Genomic DNA, 21,628 nt, shown 5'->3' with positions numbered 1-21,628 from the left:
ACATACTCATGGCCCAGGGTTCATGATGTGAACACTGAAAAGCCTTTTGTTCTTTTACAAAGGCTAAAGCAGCATCACCTGCTACTCTTCTACAATATGCTCGAAGGACAAAAGCTGAGACTGCCAACTCAGCTGGTTCCTGTGGAACAGAAACACTGGATGTCAGTGCTGAAGAAGGCTCCGTTTTAATTTTTTTGTTTTCTCAGTTTAACCAAAATTTTCACCTGTAGCCATTTTGCACCAAGCCAGGCTTCGCCCTGCTAGACAAGATGCAAGATAAAGGGCAATGGCATCAGTTGCCAGGGGAGACCAACCAGAAGTTCTCAAACATCACCACAGCACCCCTCCTGTGTCACTGCTGTGACAAACTGTGGCCTCAATTTCCTGACAGAATGAATAAGGGGCAGAAGAAGTTGCTAAACAGCGGTGGTTTCTTTTCATTTACAGTGCTGCAAATCTTTTGAGTGAAGGGTCAGGAAGTAAATAAAACTGTGTTTGCATTTCTTAAGTCCTGAAAGGCCAGTGCTGTGTCCAATCGCCTATGGGAGTTGGTTCCCTGGGAGGAAGAGAGAAAGCTTCAGTGTCAGGAGTAGCAATGCTCCAAATCTGAAGTTGTTCAGTTGGGCATTTCATCCAGACAGAAATGTTCATAAACTCTGTTCTTAGGTCACTGCAATGCTAAATGTAAGGATACAGGATCCCAGGTGTTAAAACCACCTAAAATACTTGGCAGAGATACCTATAATTTTCCCAAGACTGTTTCCTACCTGAATATATCTCCCAGAGGGTGAGTGTAGTTGTATCCTGCTGACAGAGCATGGCCAATTTAACCTATGTCTATATTTTTCTCAGCCTCTACCATTAGCTACCTCTGACATTAAAAAAATTTGTCTGGAAATGTACCTGTGACTGGCATCTTGCTCCTAATAATCTCTTAGCCTCCATTTACTGAGTCATGCAATGTCTGGTTGTTTAAGTGGTAGATAGCAATTATAACTGCTGTCTTTGTTCCAGATCCAATTGAGCAGTCGAGCAACATGCTGCTTCTATTTTACCTTGTACATTGTCAAGACAATTGCCAATTACACTCAGAGTTTGGAGTCTTCATATCTGGGGGTAATGTATAAAAGGGAGGGAAAACAGCTTGGTTTCAGACAGTGATAGTCAGCAGTGACAGTCAGAAACAACATATTTTGACTTGTAAACTGGTCTGATTTAGTAAGGATGTCCCTGAAGAGGGGGAGAGGGTGGATCAGGAGCACCAAGACAACATTCAAAATGTCACTTTTCCTAATTCTGAGGTAGATGCACTTTTCCATCAGATGGGGACTGCTCCAGGCTGTGTTTTCATCCCCAGGCCCTCGGTCTATGTCCATTGAAACATGAGAAATTTGTGAAAGAGATTTTGCGTGTGGTACTTCAAGTATTAACAGAGGTGGAGTTGAAGGTACCAAATACAGCTGGACTTCTGCAATTAACTGGTCTTTTGGCTAACCCACAATTTTGAGAGAAAGAGAAATTCTATTTTAGACTGATAAAGCATTTATATAGCTGGGCTTTTCTAAAGATCAGTCAAAGGGAAATTCTCCACGAAGAATTATGTCAGATTTAAAAAATTGAGATGCTCATTTTACAATGTTCAGAACAATTCTTTTTTGTTGTTTGCTGCTTTTCCTTCACAGAAGAAATTGAGTGGAACAGAGGAAGTCATGAAGTGATTTGCTGTTGCGGAATATGCATTTTTAACCAATTACTGTTTAGGCTAAAGATTTCACTCTGTTCTGATCATACTATACAGATGCAAAAAGAAACTGAATTAGGATGCTCCAGACAATGTGAATTGTGGTGATGGTAAATGCTTTATTTTTGCTGACATTGGTTATATTTTCAAGCATGGTATGTGTGAGAGGAGAGAGGTTGACATCTATGCAGCAGTGCCTTGGCCCTGCACCAGGGATAGCCCACCGCTGTGTTCAATATGATGCCCATTATAAATTTTAAAGACAGTCTCTGATCTGCAATGCTTATACTTTAAAAAAAGGTTAAAATGGGCACAGGGTGAAGTTGCTGGAGATAATTCTGAAGGGTCTTCAAGGTCACAGACTACTGCTCCTGCACTGCTTACCCTGGGTCTCTCGGGGACCCTGTAACTCCCTTAGGAGAGAGGGGATGCTGGACAAGAGCTGACCTAAGACAGTCCATCCTCTGATTAACACAGACTGTGGTGTGTGTGGGCAGCCAGAAGAGAGGGAAAAGCTGCAATGTGGCCAATGGGGGTTTGAGGATCAGCATGAGAGAAATCCCTGAGAGCCTCTGATGTGACTTGTAGGAGGGATGCATGGTGAAAGGACTGTCTGAAACAGCCAACACGGGTTTTGTCTGCACCTTCAGTCTGTTTGTAGTACCAGGGCATAGACTACTTGGGTATTTGTCTTGTGTGTCTGGTGTCAGATGAGGAGAAGGGTAAGAAAGAATTCCTTGGGCAGAAGTCACAGGAAGAGGCAGCTTTAGTGTGAACTCCAGCAAGTGATGTACCTTGTTCCTAAGGCAGACTCTGGTGCTATGGCATTTAGCATACAAAAAGCATTGGGGAAAATGGTGCCCTTTGAGTCAATGCTTGTTTGCTGGGAAAAGTGATCCATCGTTTGATTCAATAATTTTGCAAAAGGTCTTGCTCACATTTTCTCTTCCCTTTCTCTGTCCCTTCCCAAAGAAAATGTAACTTTCTTTCAGAAAAAGAGTGCCTATTGGGATTCTACATAGCCTTTGGTGATTATTTGCTTATTGACATTTTATTTATTTCCCAGAAATTTCCAGGAATTAGCATCAACATTAAGGATTTTCAATCTCAGCAAATGAATAAATCAAACCAGACCCGCTAAAAAAAGTAATTTTGAAGTTAGAATCTTTCTAGACAGATAAGCTGAGCTGGATTTCCTACTGCACCAGCCTTGGTCTGTGAGTAGCTGGAGGGGAGAAAAAACCAGATTTTATTCAGGCAAGAATTTAGACAACAGTTTGAAGTTAACCTAAAAACTTATCTCTAATAGAACGGGGGAAAATGAAGAAAAACCTTCCAAAAATAATAAAAAAAAAAATTAAAAAAAATTAAAAAAAAAGAGGAAAAAGAAATGAGGATTGTCACATGAGCTGTTTAATGAGGAAAGTTAAGGAAATGTGGAAATGCGTGGCAGTGAGGGATAATGCTGTCCTTCACTGCCTGCAGGTCTGTCACCTTGGGGCCATTTCCTGGCATGAGCCAAAGCTGCTCGCCAGCTGTTTGTGGTGGAGTTCACGGCTTCAGACTTTCCCAGGGGCCACAAGGCCCTTGGATCCTGTTCAGTATTTCTCCGTGATGAAAATCAAAATCAATTCCCCTTATTTTGGAGTGTGCGTGTGCAATCAGTGTAATTGAACGGGAGCAGCATCTCCGGGCTGCCATTGTCTCAGCCCTTGCCTACTCAGCTGATTGCATCTGACCTCAACTTGGAAGTTCATATTTTTGGCCCAAGGAAGCTGCAGTGCATCACCATTTATTACATCTGTCTTTCTGCACAGGCTATAGATGAAAAGGGTTTATTTGCATTGTATTCTCTGGCTCCATTCATCTTTGGGAGGGGCTGACTCTGAGGGGGAATTTGCACATCCTGGGTTGATGGGAAAGCTGTGCTCCTATGATGGTCTGCTGACTCCCCTGCTTCCCTGTTTCTCAGGCTAGGGAGTCATCTGGCACACATATGGCTGTGATGGCCAGAGGGTAGTTGGTAACACTGTGGCACTTTGAAAACTTCAGCTTGTACTGTATGGTTCAAGTGGGAGGTTTCAAGATCTCTAAGGAAACCACCACTCAAAAGCTCTGGGTACACAGGCTACCTCCCTTGTTTACATCCTTTGTATTTGCTTCCTTTGTTTGCAATTATTGTTTTTTTAACACTGAGGCACACAAAGCAAACAGGTTTCAGTTAAATCTGAGCTGGTTTCTGGTCATCAGTCCCTCCTCCAAAAGGACTTTGTTTCTTCATTTGTGGGCTCTCCACCTATGCAGAGTCTGAGGACCTCATTCTTCCCTTGCAAGAGGGAAGTGGAGCAGAGCAGGGTTTTTAAGCAACCAAGGCATTTGTATTGAAATCAGGCAATTAAGAATTGAGCCATTCTTCTGTAAAGCAGGGAACTGAGTTCTGTCAGTGTGAGCAAACCCCTTGAGAGTAGTCTGATTTTTCCTATTAGTTTTGGCTTGCTCAGTTATCCTCTCCCTCTCCAAGCTGTCTCTGAGTCATTGCAAGTCAGATCTTTGGTGTGACCAGCATAGCTTATAGAATCACAGAATTGTGTAGGTTGGAAAAGACTTTTAAGGTCATCAATTCCAACCATTAAACCATGTCCCCAAGTGCCACATCTGCATGTCTGTTAAACACCTCCAGGGATGGTGACTCCACCACATCACAGGCAGCCTGTTCTAGTGCTTCACAACCTTTCAGTGAAGAAATTTTTCCCAATATCCAACATAAGCCTGTCCTGGTGCAACTTGAGGACATTTCCTCCTGTTCTGTCACTTGTTACCTGGGAGAAGAGACCAACCCCCACCTGGCTACAACCTCCTTTCAGGTAGTTGTAGAGTGATAAGAACCCCCTTGAGCCTTTTTTTCTCCCAGCTAAACAATGCCAACTCCCTCAGCCTCTTCTCATAAGACTTATGCTCCAGATCCTTCACCAGCTTTGTCCTTTGTTCTGCCCTCCCTCGTTACTTCAACTGTCTTATTTCTGTAGAGGTTTCCTGTGGTCTTGGGATATATGCCAGTGGTGTCACATATGCCTGACCCCTCCTCAGTGCACTGCTAAGTCAGTGCCTTCAGCTCAGGGAACTGTAGTAACGTATTTGCTTCTTAATCCAGAGCAACACTATTACAGGCACAGCAGTGATGCTGAATTAACATTTGTCCAGCTGAGAACAATTTGGCTTTCAATCAATAGCAGCCTTTTTATTTGTCGTAATTGGTGTGTGTTGAACAGGGAGCACCATGACTCATGACGGCAGTGCGTGTCAGGATGGCAGAGCTGGAGCCAGGGGGAGTAAAACAAGTGTAGCTGAAGGGAAAGATGTGGCCAGAACAGAAGCAGGGCTGGGGTTTTACTTTAGGGTTAAGGTGAACTGACCAGGAGGTGGCTCTTCAAAGAGTCAGCTTCTGCCCCTTAACCCTCAGTGGCCTTATGCCTCCTGGACCATGCTGGACCAGCGGGGAAATCTGTGGGAAAGTGGCCAGGGCCCAACCACCATATTGAGCATCGTCCTGCACCCAGACTGCCTTATGCTGCCTATGCAATCCCACCTCAGGCTTCCAGTTTTTCGCAAAAATGTTTGACTGTGTGCTTTGCATGTCTGCATATGGCCTACATCTATGCAACTCACCTCCACTTCCTTCTGGGGAGTTGTTCTTCCTTAAATATTTCAAGCAATTATAAAAAGAAATTTGGAGATGAATACATGTGCAGGACACTTTCCTTCCACCTCTCAAATTAATTCTCCATTTTATCCTTTAGATGAACAGTAGTTCTGTGGCAAGATCATTCTCTAGAGGATGAACTGGTTTGAACTTGAACTTCTCTTTTCCTTTGAATACATAATGAAGTCTTCAGTGGGTCAGGGTAAGCGAGTGATGATAGCTTTGTCCTAGGGGGATGAGTTCAGGGAGAGTGCTTGACTTGCAGCCCGTATGGTTGCCTTCACTGCTGGACTCAGAGATACTCTGGGAAGAGACCACGTGCCTCCCTGAGCTCCCTCTTCTTTCCCCCTCCAGCTAAAACTGAAAAGTCTTCATGAAAATGCCACAAAGCCTCATCGTAATTACTCAGTGAAACAGGGCACTGCTTCTGGACAGACTTATTGTTAAATCTGTGGTTTCTTTCTTTGTCATGCAGTTGGAGCACTAGCTAATAATGAGGCTTGCACATTATGTCTAGGTGTAACTATCTGTTTAGCTGTGATTTGCAATAATAAATGATACAGTGTTTTATGACTGCTGTATTCTTGCCTTTAAAGGAAGAGGAGCTAATTGGGGACTTCCTTTCCTCCGGGTTGAGAAGGTCTAGATTTCCAAAGTGTTGCACCCATTATAATGATGCCCTCTCTAACTCTTTCAGAAACCCCCTGTTCTTAGTTCAGACAGCTGCCGAGTAGCCCCTTTTCATGGCTAGTGGAAACATGATATGTGTTGTTTTCTAGTTATTTCCCCTAAGTCCATGGGGAGTATGTCCTACTGGAAGCAGAGCTTAGTGTGTTGTGAGTGTTGGGATTACAGTGAGTGTGTTTGAGTGTTGTCTCTGATAGCCACAGAGATGTCTGTGTGCACAGTTAAGGCATGTTTGCTGGGCCTGACTTCAAATTGCGTCTTTTCTGGTTTTAGACAAAATTACTGGTTTCCCTCAGCAAGGAACCTGCTTAATGTATTAACTTATCCCTGTTGCTTACTGGGGAGTTGAGCACCTTGGTAGGGTATCTGGGGAGGCATCTAATGGGCTGACTTTTCAGCCAGTCTCCATAGGAGGCTGTCAGGATCCACAGTGCAATTAAGGGCTTTATCATCCCAGCACAGAGCAGATCATCAGCCCTTTTCCCAGGAATCCCATGAAGACACAGCTGACTCCACATTAGTTTCAGGTTCATGCTTCTAGGTGATGGTTATCCCTGTGGCAGCTCTGCACTGTGGTCCAGCCAGTCTGCCTCTGGTGACTGACTTCAACAGCCTCAGAAATGATGGAGGAAACAAAAATATCCATTTCTTTGTTCTGTTTGTTGGGATGACTATTGGCACATCAGACACACACAAAGGCACAGGCCAAATTCAGAGCCTTGTCATGCAGATTAGTCTTTCCTGGGTGTGGGAAGTTTTGAGGGAAGAAAAAGCTGTCAGGGAAATGGGGAGATGATAAAGCTGGGACAGATGTAGAGTGGAAGGGAGAAGAGCTGAGCGTGCTGTACACTGAGCAACCACTGCTGCTGGTGACCACCATATCTTAGGCCTGCTCCCATGCCATGGATAAATCTCTTATCACAAATCCCTCAAGTCCTGGGATAGGTGTGGATGGCTGCATGAAAGCATCTGTCAAGGAATATGCCTGCCTAGGCTGCTTTTCCCCACATCAGCAGTGCTTATGGGAGCATGATGTGTCTGCATCCTCTCCTGGCAGTGAAACTTCTTAGAGGGGTTTGATCACCATGAAGCCATTTCAGAAAACTGACAGCATTTGCTAATGCTGAGCTCACACAAGCATGCAAGTCATGAGTCACGTTGTGAGCTGGTCTCATTTTTGTGCAGCATGGCAAATCAACTGGGGAGAAGAAATGCCAGGGCCTGTTTAAGGAAGAACTGCTGTATTATTTTCTTACTCAGATTTTTTTCCTTTTATCTCTTTGTTTTCTTAGGTGTGCGATCACTTGCCTGTTTCAGGTTGATTGCTCTTTTAAAACAGAACCTTACCCAGCTGGAGTGTACCAAGGGTTACTCATGGGGGATGCTCAGGGCATTCCTTTCTGAGCACTCAGATATCCCAGGCCAACAGCAAATGCAACTGGGAGAATGGTTCACACTTCTGTGTGCAAAGCCAAGCTCTGAAATGTTTTCCCCTTCACTGCCCAAGCAAGACTCTCAAGGAATGCAAAGAAAATTTTCCTTGAATCAAAAATGTCAGCCAGGCTTGTGGGATTTTCCAGACAGAGATTAAGCTCTCTTTCTATATCTTCCTCACCAGAGTGATGAAAAGCAGCCAGGCTGACCTGCATTAGACCTGAATGGAAACACAAAAGGCTTACGGTATGAAACACTCCCAGATCCAGTGCTGAGCTGAAGTATAGACCCTGCTCCACTTTTCTTGGAGACCTGTGTGTCTCTGCCCTACTGTCCTCCAGGAAACTGTGTGATTTTGCAGCCAGGCTTAGAGCCTCAACTCTGAAAGGTATTGGTAGCATTAGAGAAACCCAAATGAAAACTCAGTGAGCACCCACCCACCAGTGCCCATCTCTAGGAATAGCTGAGCAAACTAAAGAAGAGATGCCTGAGTATTTCCTTGAGTTTTGTTGATGACAGGCAACAAAACATCAGTGCTCAATAGAAATAGTTTTCAGCTATGGAAAAGGTAGGCAAGCAAGGGTCTTCAAGGGGCAGGAACACACTGCTGGCAAAGGCTAGGTACTCAAACTGCTCTTTGCATTTTATTTCCTCCAGGAACTTCAGAGAAATCCTCATTTGATCATGGATGGAGTTAGCAGATTTGATATCATGCAAGGAGAAATAGGTAAGGTTATATTCTTGTTTTGGAAAAGATAGGCACAAAGCAATAACCCATGATTGCTTTGCTCTGTTCTCAGTGCTTGGTGGGAAGACATGGACAATGGTAGCCACAGTAAACAATTAGTGTAGGTCAATCCAGACTCACACAAGTCCACACACAATTTATTGCAGCTATTTAAAAGGAGCTCAAATGCAGCAGCTCAAATCCTCGTTCCTTATATACAGCACCTGCCTTCTGTTTATACAAGGACAAGTGTAAAAAGGGAGGACCAACTGAGATCAGGCAGATGCTTCAAGTACAAGGGTCAAACACAGTTAAGTGTAAGTAGTTAAATAGGCACAGCTCCAACATGTGTAGGACTGAATTTTCTTTCCATCCTAACATCTTCATTTGACTGTCAGTGTTTTCTTTCCCATCAATATTTCTGATCATCTTCTCTGATACTTACCCAGTATCAGAGTACGTATCTGCAGCCTGTATCAGTTCCATTTTTAACTCCTGGTCCATAACCATGTTTATCTTTGGCAGCATCTCTGTTCCCTTATAGAAGGGTGTTTCTCACCCCACTGAGAAGTTTGTAGGCTTCCTAAACAAGATGTTCTAGACTATGAGCCTCAACCTGACTGCAAAAGATAGGAGGACATGAGAGCAGAAAAGTATGGCTGGATGGCATCAGGGTTCCCAGTGGACATTGTTGGTGAATACTGGGTAGTGGTTCTGCACTTTGAAGGAGGAAAAGGAGACAGAAGAAATTGGTTTCTTTTAAAAAACTGATTCTTAGATGTCTCAGATGTTGCAGACCATTCTTTCTAAAGAGTTAGCTGTGATCCACAGCAGTGAGTAACTGACTAAATGCACTGGATTCTTCCCTCCCCTGAGGTGACTGCTGGATGCTGGCTGCCCTGGGCTCCCTGACACTACGAAAACAATTTTTGGAAAATGTTTTACCAAAGGATCAAGGATTCCAGGATGATTATGCTGGGATCTTTCATTTCCGGGTATGTATTCTCTGTGCTATTGGTACCACCTGAGCTTGGATGGTTGGATTACACAGGGGTCCAAACTGCAGTCCCACATCTCGACATCCTTGAATGCTTTGGTTCTTCAGTGCTGACTCCTAGTTCAGAATTTTGCAGAAACTCCCAAGTTTTCTAACAATTCCTGTGCTCCAGGTGGCGAAATTACACTTCAGGGAATTTGATGCCCTTTTCTGAAAGTTATGACTCCAGAGGTACAGGTGCCAGCTGTTCAGATAGATTTGTGTACATATATGTTTTAGATGGAATTCTGGTGTCTGCTTTGATTTGGACAATGGCTGTCAGCTCACCTGCACTATCTATTTGGACTCATTTTCTGTTTCCCCACTCACCTTGCCCTTTTAGCTTGTTGAAATGGCTTGAAATTACAGATCCTTAGAGACAGATCAGAGGAACAGGCTTTTGATATTTTGAAAAGAGAGTTGTTTCAGAGAGAGGAACAAGGCTTTTTAGTAAATCGCACTTTCAACCAACTCCCAAAATTCTCTGAATCTCCCAGGAGGTTGACTGGGATAGCAACTGGCAGGCCCTGCCTGCTTGCATCTGAGTCAAACAAATATATTCTGGGATTAGAAGAGTTTGCATTACCATTGTGCTCCAGAAGCTAAACTGGATGTAGAGAGTCAATATATACTCAGGCATTCATAATCTCCCTTTTTTCACAAGTCTGTTTTGTTATATGCCATTCAGTACCAAGCAAAGAGCTCTGGCAGTGAGACTTCTTTGACCTCCTGGAGTTCTTGAGGAGCAGCACCAGGAGGATTATTTTGTGGACAGTCTAAATTTTGCTCTGTTCCTTTGCTCCTCAGAATACCAGATGTTTCTATCTTGGCCCACTTCCAGCACGCAGAGCTACACTGTATGAGATAAACCAGCTGAAGGGACACTACTCTGCTTAAAACAAATTAAAAGGATGCAAACTAGATTGTCTTTCATGGGAGCTTTGAAAAGATTAGTTAGGCGCAATCCTTAAATCTTAAGCAGTATAAATACCTCACATATTTGAAAATGTTTTCCCTGTCATCTCATCTGCAAATCAATGCAACTGGGTTTGGCTTTCCTTGAGCAATAAACCCCTGAGAAAGCTACTCTGAATGGAAATGCTTCTCTGCAATGCCTTTCAATTATTCCATCAAAGATATTTTACTGCCATCCACAGGCTAAGCCACCAGTCCTCAGTTCAGTGAAGAATCCCAAACAAGGCATATCATATGCTAATATAAAAATTCTAGCTTATAACTTTTTTTCACCTTTTTGGATCTGGACCATGTTGTCTCTCAGGAATACAAAGGGCTGCTCCAGTATTCCTATGCAGCACTGGTTGTTAGGCTGCAAGAGTCAAGGGTGTTAAGCACTTCATCACCTCTAGTTAAGATGGGTGATGTTGTTATCTAGGGAATGATTACAGTGACGCTATTTCCTCAGGAATTAAGTTAGTCTCGTGTTTCTATAGGAATCACTTTCTCTGTCACAGAAGCTCTGATGCCTGTGAGGCAGAGTGTGCCACTCTTTATGACAGTGAGCAGCAGCAGCAGCTCAGCCTGGGAAAAAACCAGAAATATCCTCCAAGGACTACAGGGGATTATGGCACAGTGCATCAACTCACAACCAAAGGGATCTGCCCTGAGTGTTAATGTCTCTGCTCTCAGGAAGAAACTGATGAAACCCCTAAAGACCGTTAAGTGGTCAAGACTTCAGTTTCAGGAATCATCCAAAAGGTGCCTTTTAACACCACACAAAAGAGAGTGGTTGACAGGCATGGGATTTTCTCCTTGCTCAATTCCAGAACTGGATTTCTCTAAGATCCCTGTCAAGTAAGAGAAAAAAAGAGGCAAAATGACCACACAGCATTCCCCCTTTGACCAGCAGAACCCTAAATGTGTTGCTGTCATCTTACAACTGTTTGCTTCTTTTTCTTCCTATTAAGCACAGGAAAATAAAGTCCTGATTTAAAAGGCTCACCACAAATGTGGAAGCAAAGAACTTCCCTCTTTGCATCCTGCCTAAATAACGATTCTTGCTTTCGTTTACTACCATAGTCACAGCTGCAGTACTTAAATCCCAAAGGTATAAAGAAATTTCAGGAAGCTGGAATCAAGCCAAAAATTGAAGGCATTTAACCTCTTTGAAGGCATATGGAGAAGAATGGCTTCTTCTGTACCTCTCTTGCACTCCCAGAGTATCTTAGAGCTTTCCATGAGGTTTCTCATTCCTGCTGTGGCTTTTCCTGTCCTTGTGAGCTCAGATGAGAGCAAGATCTGAAAGTCTGTGACAATCAGAACAAAGCATCTCTCTTCATCCAGCTGAAGAAAAATACAGTGTTGTGTTTAGAGGGCCTCCAAGCTTGAGCTCCCTGCCAAAGATGGCCAAAGAACTTGGCTTTTTGGAAAAATGTCACTCAGTGGGTTTGGACTGCAGTAATCCCCACAGCCAGTTCTGTGTGTTCTCCTTGTTTACCTGTTGTGTTTGCACATGAAGCACTGTGGGGAGGTGTGGCTGGATGTCACACCTTTTCTCCCTACAGACCTGCTCCCACATGTTGACTGGTGACAGAAGAGCATGTTAGGTGACTGAAAAGACACCTCCTTTTGGACAGTCCTTTCACCTCTCTCTAGTTTGGGCAGAGGACAACCAGTCGAAGGCCTTTCCTTAAACCCCATCCTGCCAAAAACCAAGCAGAAGCCTCAAATCACTCATGGAGCTCAAGTTCCAAAAGCCCAACCCTGCCACCTCCTGCTGCCACTAATGTAGGAAGTGAGAGGCCTGGGTGAGGCAGAACGAAAGTAGGATCAAATCTGCTTTTAGCTTAGCAGACTGTAAGCTTCTTTGCTGCTGGGCAGATCTGGTCTTGTGCTTTTCTAACAGAACAGCTCATTTCTGGGTTTTTCATTGACCGAAGCTGTTGAAATAAAATCATGCTAGACTAAATCTATTGCTGGCATACTTCCACTGGAGTCCTTAGCATTACTGCAAATAAGAGCTTGGCCTCTTATGATTGTGAATCATGCTAAGCTACATTAATCTGCTAATGACTCTGGAAATGGCTCCTTTAGTTCATCCCCACAGATCTCTTTTCCTATCTTCTCCCTTGAAAGGTTTCATCAGCTGGATCAGCTGGAGAAACACCTGCTCTGTCCACATGTTGGAGAGACCGCCTGTGCCCTTCTCATCCATCAAGGAGATGGATAACACCTCAAAACAGTCTTTAGTCACTACACTGTCTCTGTCCATGACAGCACGTCAGAGTCTTAATTGAAACACAGAGCAAAGAAAATCTAGAGGCTGGATCTTGACAGAGGCTCTCTGGCCAAAAGCTGTGCTGTGGGGGAAAATCCAAGTGCAGCTGAAGAGTGAGGCTCATGGAACCATCTGCATGATCATTCTTTATCATCTCGAATGCTTCTATCTCCCAAGAATATTAGCATATTCCCCATGTTGAATCTTTTCTCCCACTGATTGCAGGACTATTTATATTCCCAAATGACTTGCTCTGCCACTGGGAAATCCAGCCAACTGGTAGCTTGTTTAACAATGTGGACTCTTAACCTGAAGCAGTTCAGGAGAGAACTTGCACATATCCACGCTTTAGATTAATTCCTGTATTAGTTCAGGAGACTGTTGCTTGGCATGAACATTAGCTTCTAAAAGAGGCTCATTTTTTTCTCTCTCCTTTTTTTTTTTTTTAAATTTTATTTATTTTATTATTTTATTTATTTCCAGTTCTGGCAATATGGAGACTGGGTGGATGTAGTGATAGATGACCGACTGCCAGTCATAAATGGAAGATACCTGTTTGTGCACCCTCGAACTTCAAATGAATTCTGGCCATCCTTGCTGGAAAAAGCATATGCCAAGTAAATATATTCAGTCTATTCTTCCACCCAGTGCTGAATGCTTTCTGTGGGTGTTTTCACCCTCTGCCTTATGCAAATTACACAGGGAGGAGTTCAGGCTGACAGCTGTGTATGTTGTGTTGTGCTCATGCAAAGATCCATGGCTGCCTGCAAATATAGAGCCAACAAAACCTGGAGATGTTAATCTTGAGTTAGACCTAAATGTACCAAGTTCAGCTCTGGGACATTCATGCCTGAGAAGTAGAGCAAACAGGGCAATGGCTAGTGACACAAAAGGGGCTGGGATCTCCTACTTACTTTAAGAAAACTTTTTTGCCTCTGTTTTTCTTTCCATATTGTTCTCTGTTTAAAACTGCAGACTCTAAACAGGGGTTATCTCTGTTTATAGTCACTAATCAGAGATCATGTGGATATTTGGGGCAGGCAGAGAGAAGAAGCATAAGTGAAGAACATGCCCAGGCACAACACATGCACTCTTGTGAGTCTCTGGTCAGCTCTCACTCCACACCTCTTAGCTAAGGTCCCCAGAGTACTTCAGGGTAAATAATGCTCAATGAAGAGAAAATAATTTTAAAAAGTCCTCTAGGGAGTGAAGGGATCAGAGTGCAGTCCCTTAGTATTTGCCCATTGGCCATTATTAAATATGCTGAAGAAAAATTCCTGCACTAGGAGTAATATGATGGGATGGAACTTGGTACCTGAAGCTGGTGTAACATTTGCAATGAAATAAAAAGGATCTATAGAAAACAGATAATAGTTTTGGCAGATTTGGTCAGGAATAAGCAAATGTTAAAGAAGCATCAGACTGACTCAGGAATAGGATGCATTTTGCCCTGAAATATCTCAGAAAAGTTGACTCAGGATTTAGTATCAATTTGCCGCATAAGATTTTAATTACAATGCATACCAAACCTCTATTAAATTAGAGTTGCAAGCAATGCTGTTTATGAGATTCCCATTTGAGAAGTTATTCCCCAGTGCCCAAGACAAATTCTTTTCATCAGTGTAGGACAAGGACAACTCTTCAAAATACAATTAGCTACAGACTTCATTTGATTACATTCATTAAATACAGTGTGTATGGTGGGGTTTAACAGCGTGCTCTACCTGCTCTAAGTACGGCATGTTCCAGCTTATTTGCTGTCTCAATAAAAACCACGCGATAAAATCAACAAGGACTGTGTTGGCAGTATTAAATTATTATCCTATTATTGCTCTCTAGCAGAGTGAACTGGGAACAGTGCTGAAAACTTGTTTCTGTCTTGCCTTGGGAGCATGGGCAAATACCTTCACCTCTCTCTTTTTTCTATTTCTCTTTAGCAAAAGGGATACTGGACAATTTTGTGAAGAGTCATGACAAAAATACGGTGTAGAAACTAACAGTTCAGCTCCATTTGATCTGAAGCATCCATTTGAACTAGTCGCCCTCGGCCTCCTGTTCAGAAACTGGATGTTTCAAGATGAGATGCAGCTCATCTCCCTAAAATGGCTGTGTTGGCATGAGATGCACCTTATTATTTTCCACTGTCTGTAAATGACTCTAGACAGCTGCCTCAGATGTGGATGAATACCTAGGAAAAGCTCCCCCTTTGTCTCATTCACTCCACAGGGTGTGTGTTGTGTCTGGTCATGTGTTTCGATCACATTTCCTTTCATTACCTGGCCACAGTGTCTACAAACCCAGGATCCCCACCTGCTGACCACCTCGATGCACATATCTATTTTGGAAGCGAGCACTGTACATTGTCTATAAAACACAGTGTAAGGACTAATCACCTTTTATTTTCCTTCTTTTTTTTTTTTTCCTTCTTTTTTGTCTTTTTCTCCAGGCTGCGGGGCTCCTACCAAAACTTGAATGGAGGCTACCTTTCTGATGCTTTAGTAGACTTCACAGGTGGAATTCAAGTGCAGTTTTCATTGAAGGATCCAACTCCTGATCTGGAGGAGATACTGAAAGCAGCTGACAAATCTCGGTGTCTCATGGGGTGTAGCACCCCAGGCCAGGTGAGTCACAGGGCCGGTAACATGCCTCTCTTGGTTTACTGTGTTTGCTCTTTTAAGTTGTAGAGGAAGTCTATAATCACTCCACAAAATAGTTACAGTTTATAGATGCCTGAAGGGATCTTGGCAGCAGAAAGTAGATAAGGTTATTCGGTCAGGAATGTAAAGGTATTTTGGCAGATGTAGATGGATTGGTCTGTCAGAGAGGGAGCTGTGGCTTCTCTCCTGGTTAATTCCACTGCAATAGAGGGGTGTCCTCTTGCAGCAGATTTTGGCCTCACAGGTTTGTGATCAATTCTAGCAAGGCCAAAATGCACCTTTCTTCTGTGAGAAGATGCCATTATCACATCGTGATTTGCAGGTTACTGGTGTTAATTCTGGGAAGGTGCAAAAGGCTTTGTGATGCTCAGTGAGTATCTTGATAAAATGTCTCCAAGACTTCCCTCACAGCATGTAAGGGAAGTGTGTGGCAAAGTGTGTGGCAAAGTGTATGGCATTGCTTCTGTAGTGCCTGCTTCACCAGGACATGAAGCTTGGCTTTCGCAAACAAGCCAAGGACTAGCACCTGAGCTCAGGTGGCTTATGATGGGCTCTGAGTGGTAGAGAAGTTCTGCAGATCCCCAATCCTGACTGCTAGTCACCCAGTGCAGCTCATTCTGCTGTTGCCACAGCTCTGGACCATTGAAGAACTTGCAAATAAGTGAAGACCCATAATTTTGTTAAATTTACTGGCTTGCTTATGTCTGAGAACAACAGTCACATTCCTCTGGAGTGAGTATCTCAGTACCTGAGATACTGCTGTAGTCAAAACAAGGTTTTTTTAGTGCTGTTCTGGAGCTATGTACCTTCACAGTGTGGCAGAGAGCTAAAAGCTGTGCTTTTTCCCTTCTGCAGGCAAAGAGGAACATAGAGCTGAGGAATGGGATTGTACAGGGTCATGCCTACACTATCACAGGAGCTGTGAAGGTAAGATCAGGGACTTGTTCCTGCCTGGAGGTCTTGTACTGATGATCCACTACAGGGCAGTTGCACTGCTGTTCCATTCAGAGAATTTTAATTAGCGTCACACTTAGGAGGGGTTGTTGAAAGCACATAGTTCAAATTCCAGGAGGTGGAAGGATTCTAGCACAACAAGAAGAGGGAGGGTATTCAAAAATGCAACTTATATTCAGTTTTGTTTTGGGACACTTCAGCAGCAAATAAAGCATTTCTGGAGATTTTCATTCCATGCTGACTCTTAAAAAATTTGCTTTTCTGTTTCAAATGGAAATAGAAGCACTGAATGAAATTTTGGGATTTGTCACATGTTGCCAATCTACATTTGTTCAGCTCAGTCACAAGCTGCCAAAAATCACTGTGTGAAAAGTAAATCGCTGGTTCAAGAACAGCATTTCTGCATCTTTTAAAACTGTTCTACTCATGCAGAACTGCTCCTGGCTGGATATTAATACTGATAATCTGAAAACAGAACAAATTTATCACATGGATCAAAAGAAATGAAGGATTTTTTGCAACCAGAAGTTAGAACTTGGCTTACCCCAGTAAGCTGTAGTGCACACAGGGAGAGTTAACAGTGAGCAAGGCCAAGAAGGAAACGAAACAATAGCTGTGCTGTCAAGCAAGGTAGCTACAAAACATTTGAGTCTCAGCACAAAGTACTTTGGAAAGGGATATTGTTTTCCCTTAGCTGTTTTCTCCCTTCTCTCTTTCTCTGATGGTTTCCTGTATGAGCTTGGCCTTGGTTCATATCCACTCATGCCATGGCATGCTTGGTGCCATCATCATAGCATGCTGCTTCTTGGAGGACACTTACTTGGAGTCAAGAGCCTACAAAATGGCTCCAGAGAAGGCCCCAGCTGGGGTATGGGCCTCTCTCCAGGTCAGGGGCAGAAAGATCCCCAGTTCTATTCGAGAAGAAGCAGACTGTTCCAGCCTCCTACTGCTCATGCTATGTGCAGAGAGGAGAAACAGTCTTTACCCCACATTATAGAAGTGCCAAGGCATCCAGGGGGCTGTCCTGTGGGGAAATGTTTAGAGGCTGGGCCTTTGCCTGGGAAGAGTCTGCCATGGCATTTGTTTCCAACACTGCCTGTGTGCATAAGGAGAGACAGAAACAAAAGGTTTGTTTCTCTCTTCCACTTTCACCATTTTGGCTTTATTGGCAAAAGTGAGTTGCTTCTGACTTAAATCAGTGGCAGCAAGAGGAGAAAAGTGCCAGAAACCTCAGCAGTTGGAAACCACAGTACTGTAGATATAGAGCCACAGATTCTGTTTATCATCTCTCAGTGCTGACTGTTGGCTTTCACTCCAGGCAGTCTGGTGACCTCGTTCCTCAAAGTCTTTGCCTCTGCTGACTCACAGGATCAGATGTGCGGAATTAGGCACTGGAATTTCCCAAGGCTGTTGAATTCATGTCGTGTGGCAGGAATGCTGCTGATTCTGTCTGTGTCAGCTATTCATTATCCTCAGGAAAGCAAAATGGGTGCAATTTTCTCTCACACACCATTCCTTTGCAAGGTAGCGAAAGGCCCTGCTTTTTAGCTTCAGTCAAATGAGATCAGAGGTTAAACTAGGTCTCTGAGGTATAGAGGAAGATCCATTTTATAACCCATCTCTTCACTGAATATCATGATTATGAAAAGCTGTGACTGAATTTGGGTTTTTTTTCCTCTTTACAGATCCGCTACAAGAACAGCTGGAAACATATCATCAGGATTTGGAATCCATGGGGCCACGGGGAGTGGAAGGGGCCCTGGAGTGATGAGTATGGTCTTAAAGCTTTAATGTCATAGAGAATCAATCTTTTATAGGCTTATTGTAAAGAACCTCTGCCTTGTACACATTTTAACAAAACAGATATTTCCAAATCAACAAATTATAAGTGTTATTTCCATCTGCAAAGCAACTGCCCACAGAAATCCAATCCAGAGGAAACTAATTCAGCCTCACTAGGCTCAGGTATCCCTTCTTGTCTGGGTGTACATTTTACCCAGTGCATCATTCCAGATAAGTCCTGGATGAAAGGGTTGTTAATTCCTGGGGTTAGCTCTGACCATGTCCCTAGGTGCTGACTGGCTGCTTCTATTGAATTCCCCTGCAGCAATCATGCATTCAACTTCCTCCTTTTTCTTCCCCTGCCCTGAGTCTAAATCTAGGAAGAGGGTGGTTAGATAAATCCATGGAGTATGGCAGTATTGAACACAGAGGGATAAAAAGGGTCCTTGGTTTTTGCAAAGCCAAAGATCCAGAGAATGGCTTGAACTGACCTTTAGGATCCCGGATGCAGCTTTGGGGATGCAAAGACCACTTTGCTGCTGTGTGTATAATCTACCATCTCTTTTGTAAAGAAAGGAATTATATAGAGGAAGACTGCAACAGTGTTTCATAAATAAATAGATGTTAATTATGTTAACTTTCCTGTTGGAATAGCATCAGTGTTTTCATGACTAGAGTCACTCTTAGGTTATCCCACCTCTCCTTGTTGCTAGGATCACTCACAACTTCCCTGCTGAGAAAAGCCAGGCTAGTATGATGCATCTGGATGGGGTGGTGGGTTGTGCAGACATGTTTAAGGCTGGGATAATATCTATCTGCTCAGGCAGCATCCTCCCATTTTTTGGAAGAGTGAATACAATCCTAGCTTTAATTGACATGTCAGTAGCACATTCACAGGTAAGCAGCATAAATCAATAAATTATTGATTCACACTCTGTTTAGTTATCTTAAACTCTGCAGAAAGTACAATTATCACTTAATTATAAACATGCAGCTTGGAAACAACACATTTGACTGGCTAATGTGCTCTCAACATGCGAATGAAATATCAGGGCTTCAGAGTGCTATGCCTTGGTACCCCACAAACCTCTCCACCATGGGGCTTAGAGGTCAGAGGTAGGATTCCCCATCCCAGGGTGGGCAACTCAGATAGGCATAGCAAAGGTGCAGAGCTCTGTTTGCTGGCCTTGGCTATGAAGGTATCACGCACAGTCCTGTTCCCAGTGTGCAGTTTGTTCACCCTCTCTGATCCCTCATGACCGGACAGGCTGGTTAGAGGCATAGGCTGGCCAGACAGGTGAAAAATTGTGCCTCACATCTTGTTGATTTGTTCCTTTTTGCAGGTCTCCTCAGTGGGATTATGTTGAGCCTAAATACCGAGAAGCCCTCCTCAGAGATAAGGATGATGGAGAATTCTGGTATTTTCCTATTGATCCTTTGTCTAACAGGTTTTCTGTTTGTCTTCACTATGAAAAAAAGAGTCATTTTGGCAGTACTCTGCTCTTAGTGATGGCTCAAGACACCCTGTGTTAGCTGTGTGCAAGCAGCAAATTGGAGGTTGTCCTGAACCTGGGGTTTCAGAAGAAACAAGACCTGAGAAAATGGAGCTGGCAAATCTTAAGTAACAAGCTGGTGAAAAAAATGAAAAGTGACAGAAATAAAAACCCATCCCCCTGAGACCTGTCACACTGCCATTTCCCATAAAGTACCTAGCTTGAACCTTGGACTGACAGATGCTTGAAGGGGACAGGTGGCTAAGCAGGTCATAGAGCTTGTGTGCTTGGCTGCTCTGCAGGTGTTTCTGCCTCTGCAGGCAGTAATCACTGCCTTTGATTACTCTCAGATACAGTTTAGCCATGTATGAGCCATCCTTTAGAAAAACTATTATTATTCAGAAAGTGCACACTTGCCCTGTGAGGCTCTGAGGAAATCAGGGCAACAGCAAGTTGGTCTGAACTAGACACTTGGAGCTTAAGCAAAGGATGAATGTGGGACAGGACACTGGAGGGAAAAAGCAAGGGGCAGAGACATGCTGGAGATTTCGGGGCTCCACCTTGGGACTCCTGAACATGCCCTGTGATTTACCTGAGGCATTAGGGGCAGCTAGGGCAGTCCAAAGGCACTGAGAGCTGACCTCTTCTGGTATCAGCCAGTGCAGCTACAGTCACCTGCACTGTTCTCAGTAATCCCTCTCTAGAGACATGGATGGTGAATGAGAATACCTAGCTAGTGTCATCACAGAACAGGTCAGGTTGGAAGGGACCACAGTGAGTCATCTGGTCCAACCTCCCTGCCCCAGCAGGGTCATCCCAGAGCACATGGCACAGAATTGTGTCCAGACAGTTCTTGAACATCTTCAGTGAGGGAGACGCTACACCCTCTCTGGTCGATCTATTCCAGTGCTCGGTCACCCACATAGTAAAGAAGTTCTCCCTCATATTCAGGTGGAACTTTCCGTGCATCAGTTTCTGCCTGTTGCCTCTTGTCCTACTGCTTGGCACCACTGAGCAGAGCCTGGCTCCATCCTCTTGGCACCTTTGCTTCAGATACTTGTAGGCATTGATAAGGTCCCCTCTCAGTTCTCTCTTCTCAAGGCTGAACAGGTCCAGCTGCCTCAGCCTTTCCCCATAAAGGAGTTGCTCCAGTCCCTTAATCATCCTTATTGCCCTTCACTGGACCCGCTCCAGGAGCTCCATGTCTCTCTTGTACTGAGGAGCCCACAACTGGACACAGCACTCCAGATGTGCCTTACCAGGGCTGAGTAGAGAGGCAGGATCACCTCCCTTGACCTGCTGGCAATGCTTTTCTGTCTTAAACTGCTTTTCCTCCTTCTCTGCAGGATGTCCTGTGAACACTTCCAAGAGCAGTTTTCATGGCTATATATATGTAACAACACCCCAACGTTTCTGGACTTTGGAGATCAGCATTGCACAACGTGGTCTCTGGAAAGGCACATCAGCCTGTGGAGTCCAGATCCCGCCACAAGAAGGAACTACTATTCCTCAGGTAATGAACACTCACTGCAGTCACCCAGTCCTCTCCACTGATACCTATGGTGAAACATTCACTCTGAGCACCAAACTGCAGAAATATTGATTGCCAGTTGTTAATGCCTGCCATTTCCCATTAGAGCACTTACCAGCTAAACAGGTAGACACAAAGCAACAGCACTGGCTGCTGAGTTAAAATGGGAGACTTGTGATTTAGGAACCCTGGACTCTTTAAATCAAAACGAGCTTGTATATCTTCTTGCAGCCAGGTGCAGTAGGTGTTACTGGGGACCTCATCAGAAAGTCTGGTTTGGCAAATATGTGGTTGATTTTACAGAGCAAGAAATACTCTGAAATTAAATGGGTACGAAATGAAAAAATTATGCTACAAAGCTCTATTTTTTAAGGTAAAAAGGTCTTTGAGCAGATAATATCCATTGGTTTTACTGCCTGTGCAAGGACTCTTCTGGCATTGCAAGCTCCAATCATAAGAAGTAATTTTTTTTTTTACATTTTTATCTTAATTTATCTCATTTATTTTACAGCTGCATCACTATTTGGGCTCTGTCTTTTTAATCTAAGATGGTAGCATGTGATCAGTGAAGTGGCTTCTTTTTTTTCTGCAATGCTGATCCCTGACTTAGCAGCAAACGGGTTTGGGCTTACAGGCTTCAGACTCTTCCTC

At 43.7% G+C, this 21,628-nt stretch overlaps 1 protein-coding gene across 1 annotated transcript in view; it reads left to right on the top strand.

Annotated features, from left to right (window-relative positions):
* Window positions 1-21,628, top strand: part of LOC113954684 (calpain-13-like) — a 52,466-nt gene that overhangs the window by 9,382 nt on the left and 21,456 nt on the right. Inside the window, exons 3-10 of the mRNA XM_027659348.1 lie at window positions 8,220-8,289; window positions 9,166-9,284; window positions 13,044-13,177; window positions 15,007-15,181; window positions 16,073-16,144; window positions 17,857-17,942; window positions 19,297-19,371; window positions 20,793-20,959. Of these exons, the coding sequence (XP_027515149.1) occupies window positions 8,220-8,289; window positions 9,166-9,284; window positions 13,044-13,177; window positions 15,007-15,181; window positions 16,073-16,144; window positions 17,857-17,942; window positions 19,297-19,371; window positions 20,793-20,959 (898 nt within the window). The remainder of the gene's footprint in view (window positions 1-8,219; window positions 8,290-9,165; window positions 9,285-13,043; window positions 13,178-15,006; window positions 15,182-16,072; window positions 16,145-17,856; window positions 17,943-19,296; window positions 19,372-20,792; window positions 20,960-21,628) is intronic.

The sequence above is a fragment of the Corapipo altera genome, unplaced genomic scaffold, assembly GCF_003945725.1.
Source record: "Corapipo altera isolate COAL_440 unplaced genomic scaffold, ASM394572v1 48, whole genome shotgun sequence".
NCBI classification, from domain to species: Eukaryota; Metazoa; Chordata; class Aves; order Passeriformes; family Pipridae; genus Corapipo; species Corapipo altera.
This window is presented reverse-complemented; position numbering and strand designations above follow the sequence as displayed.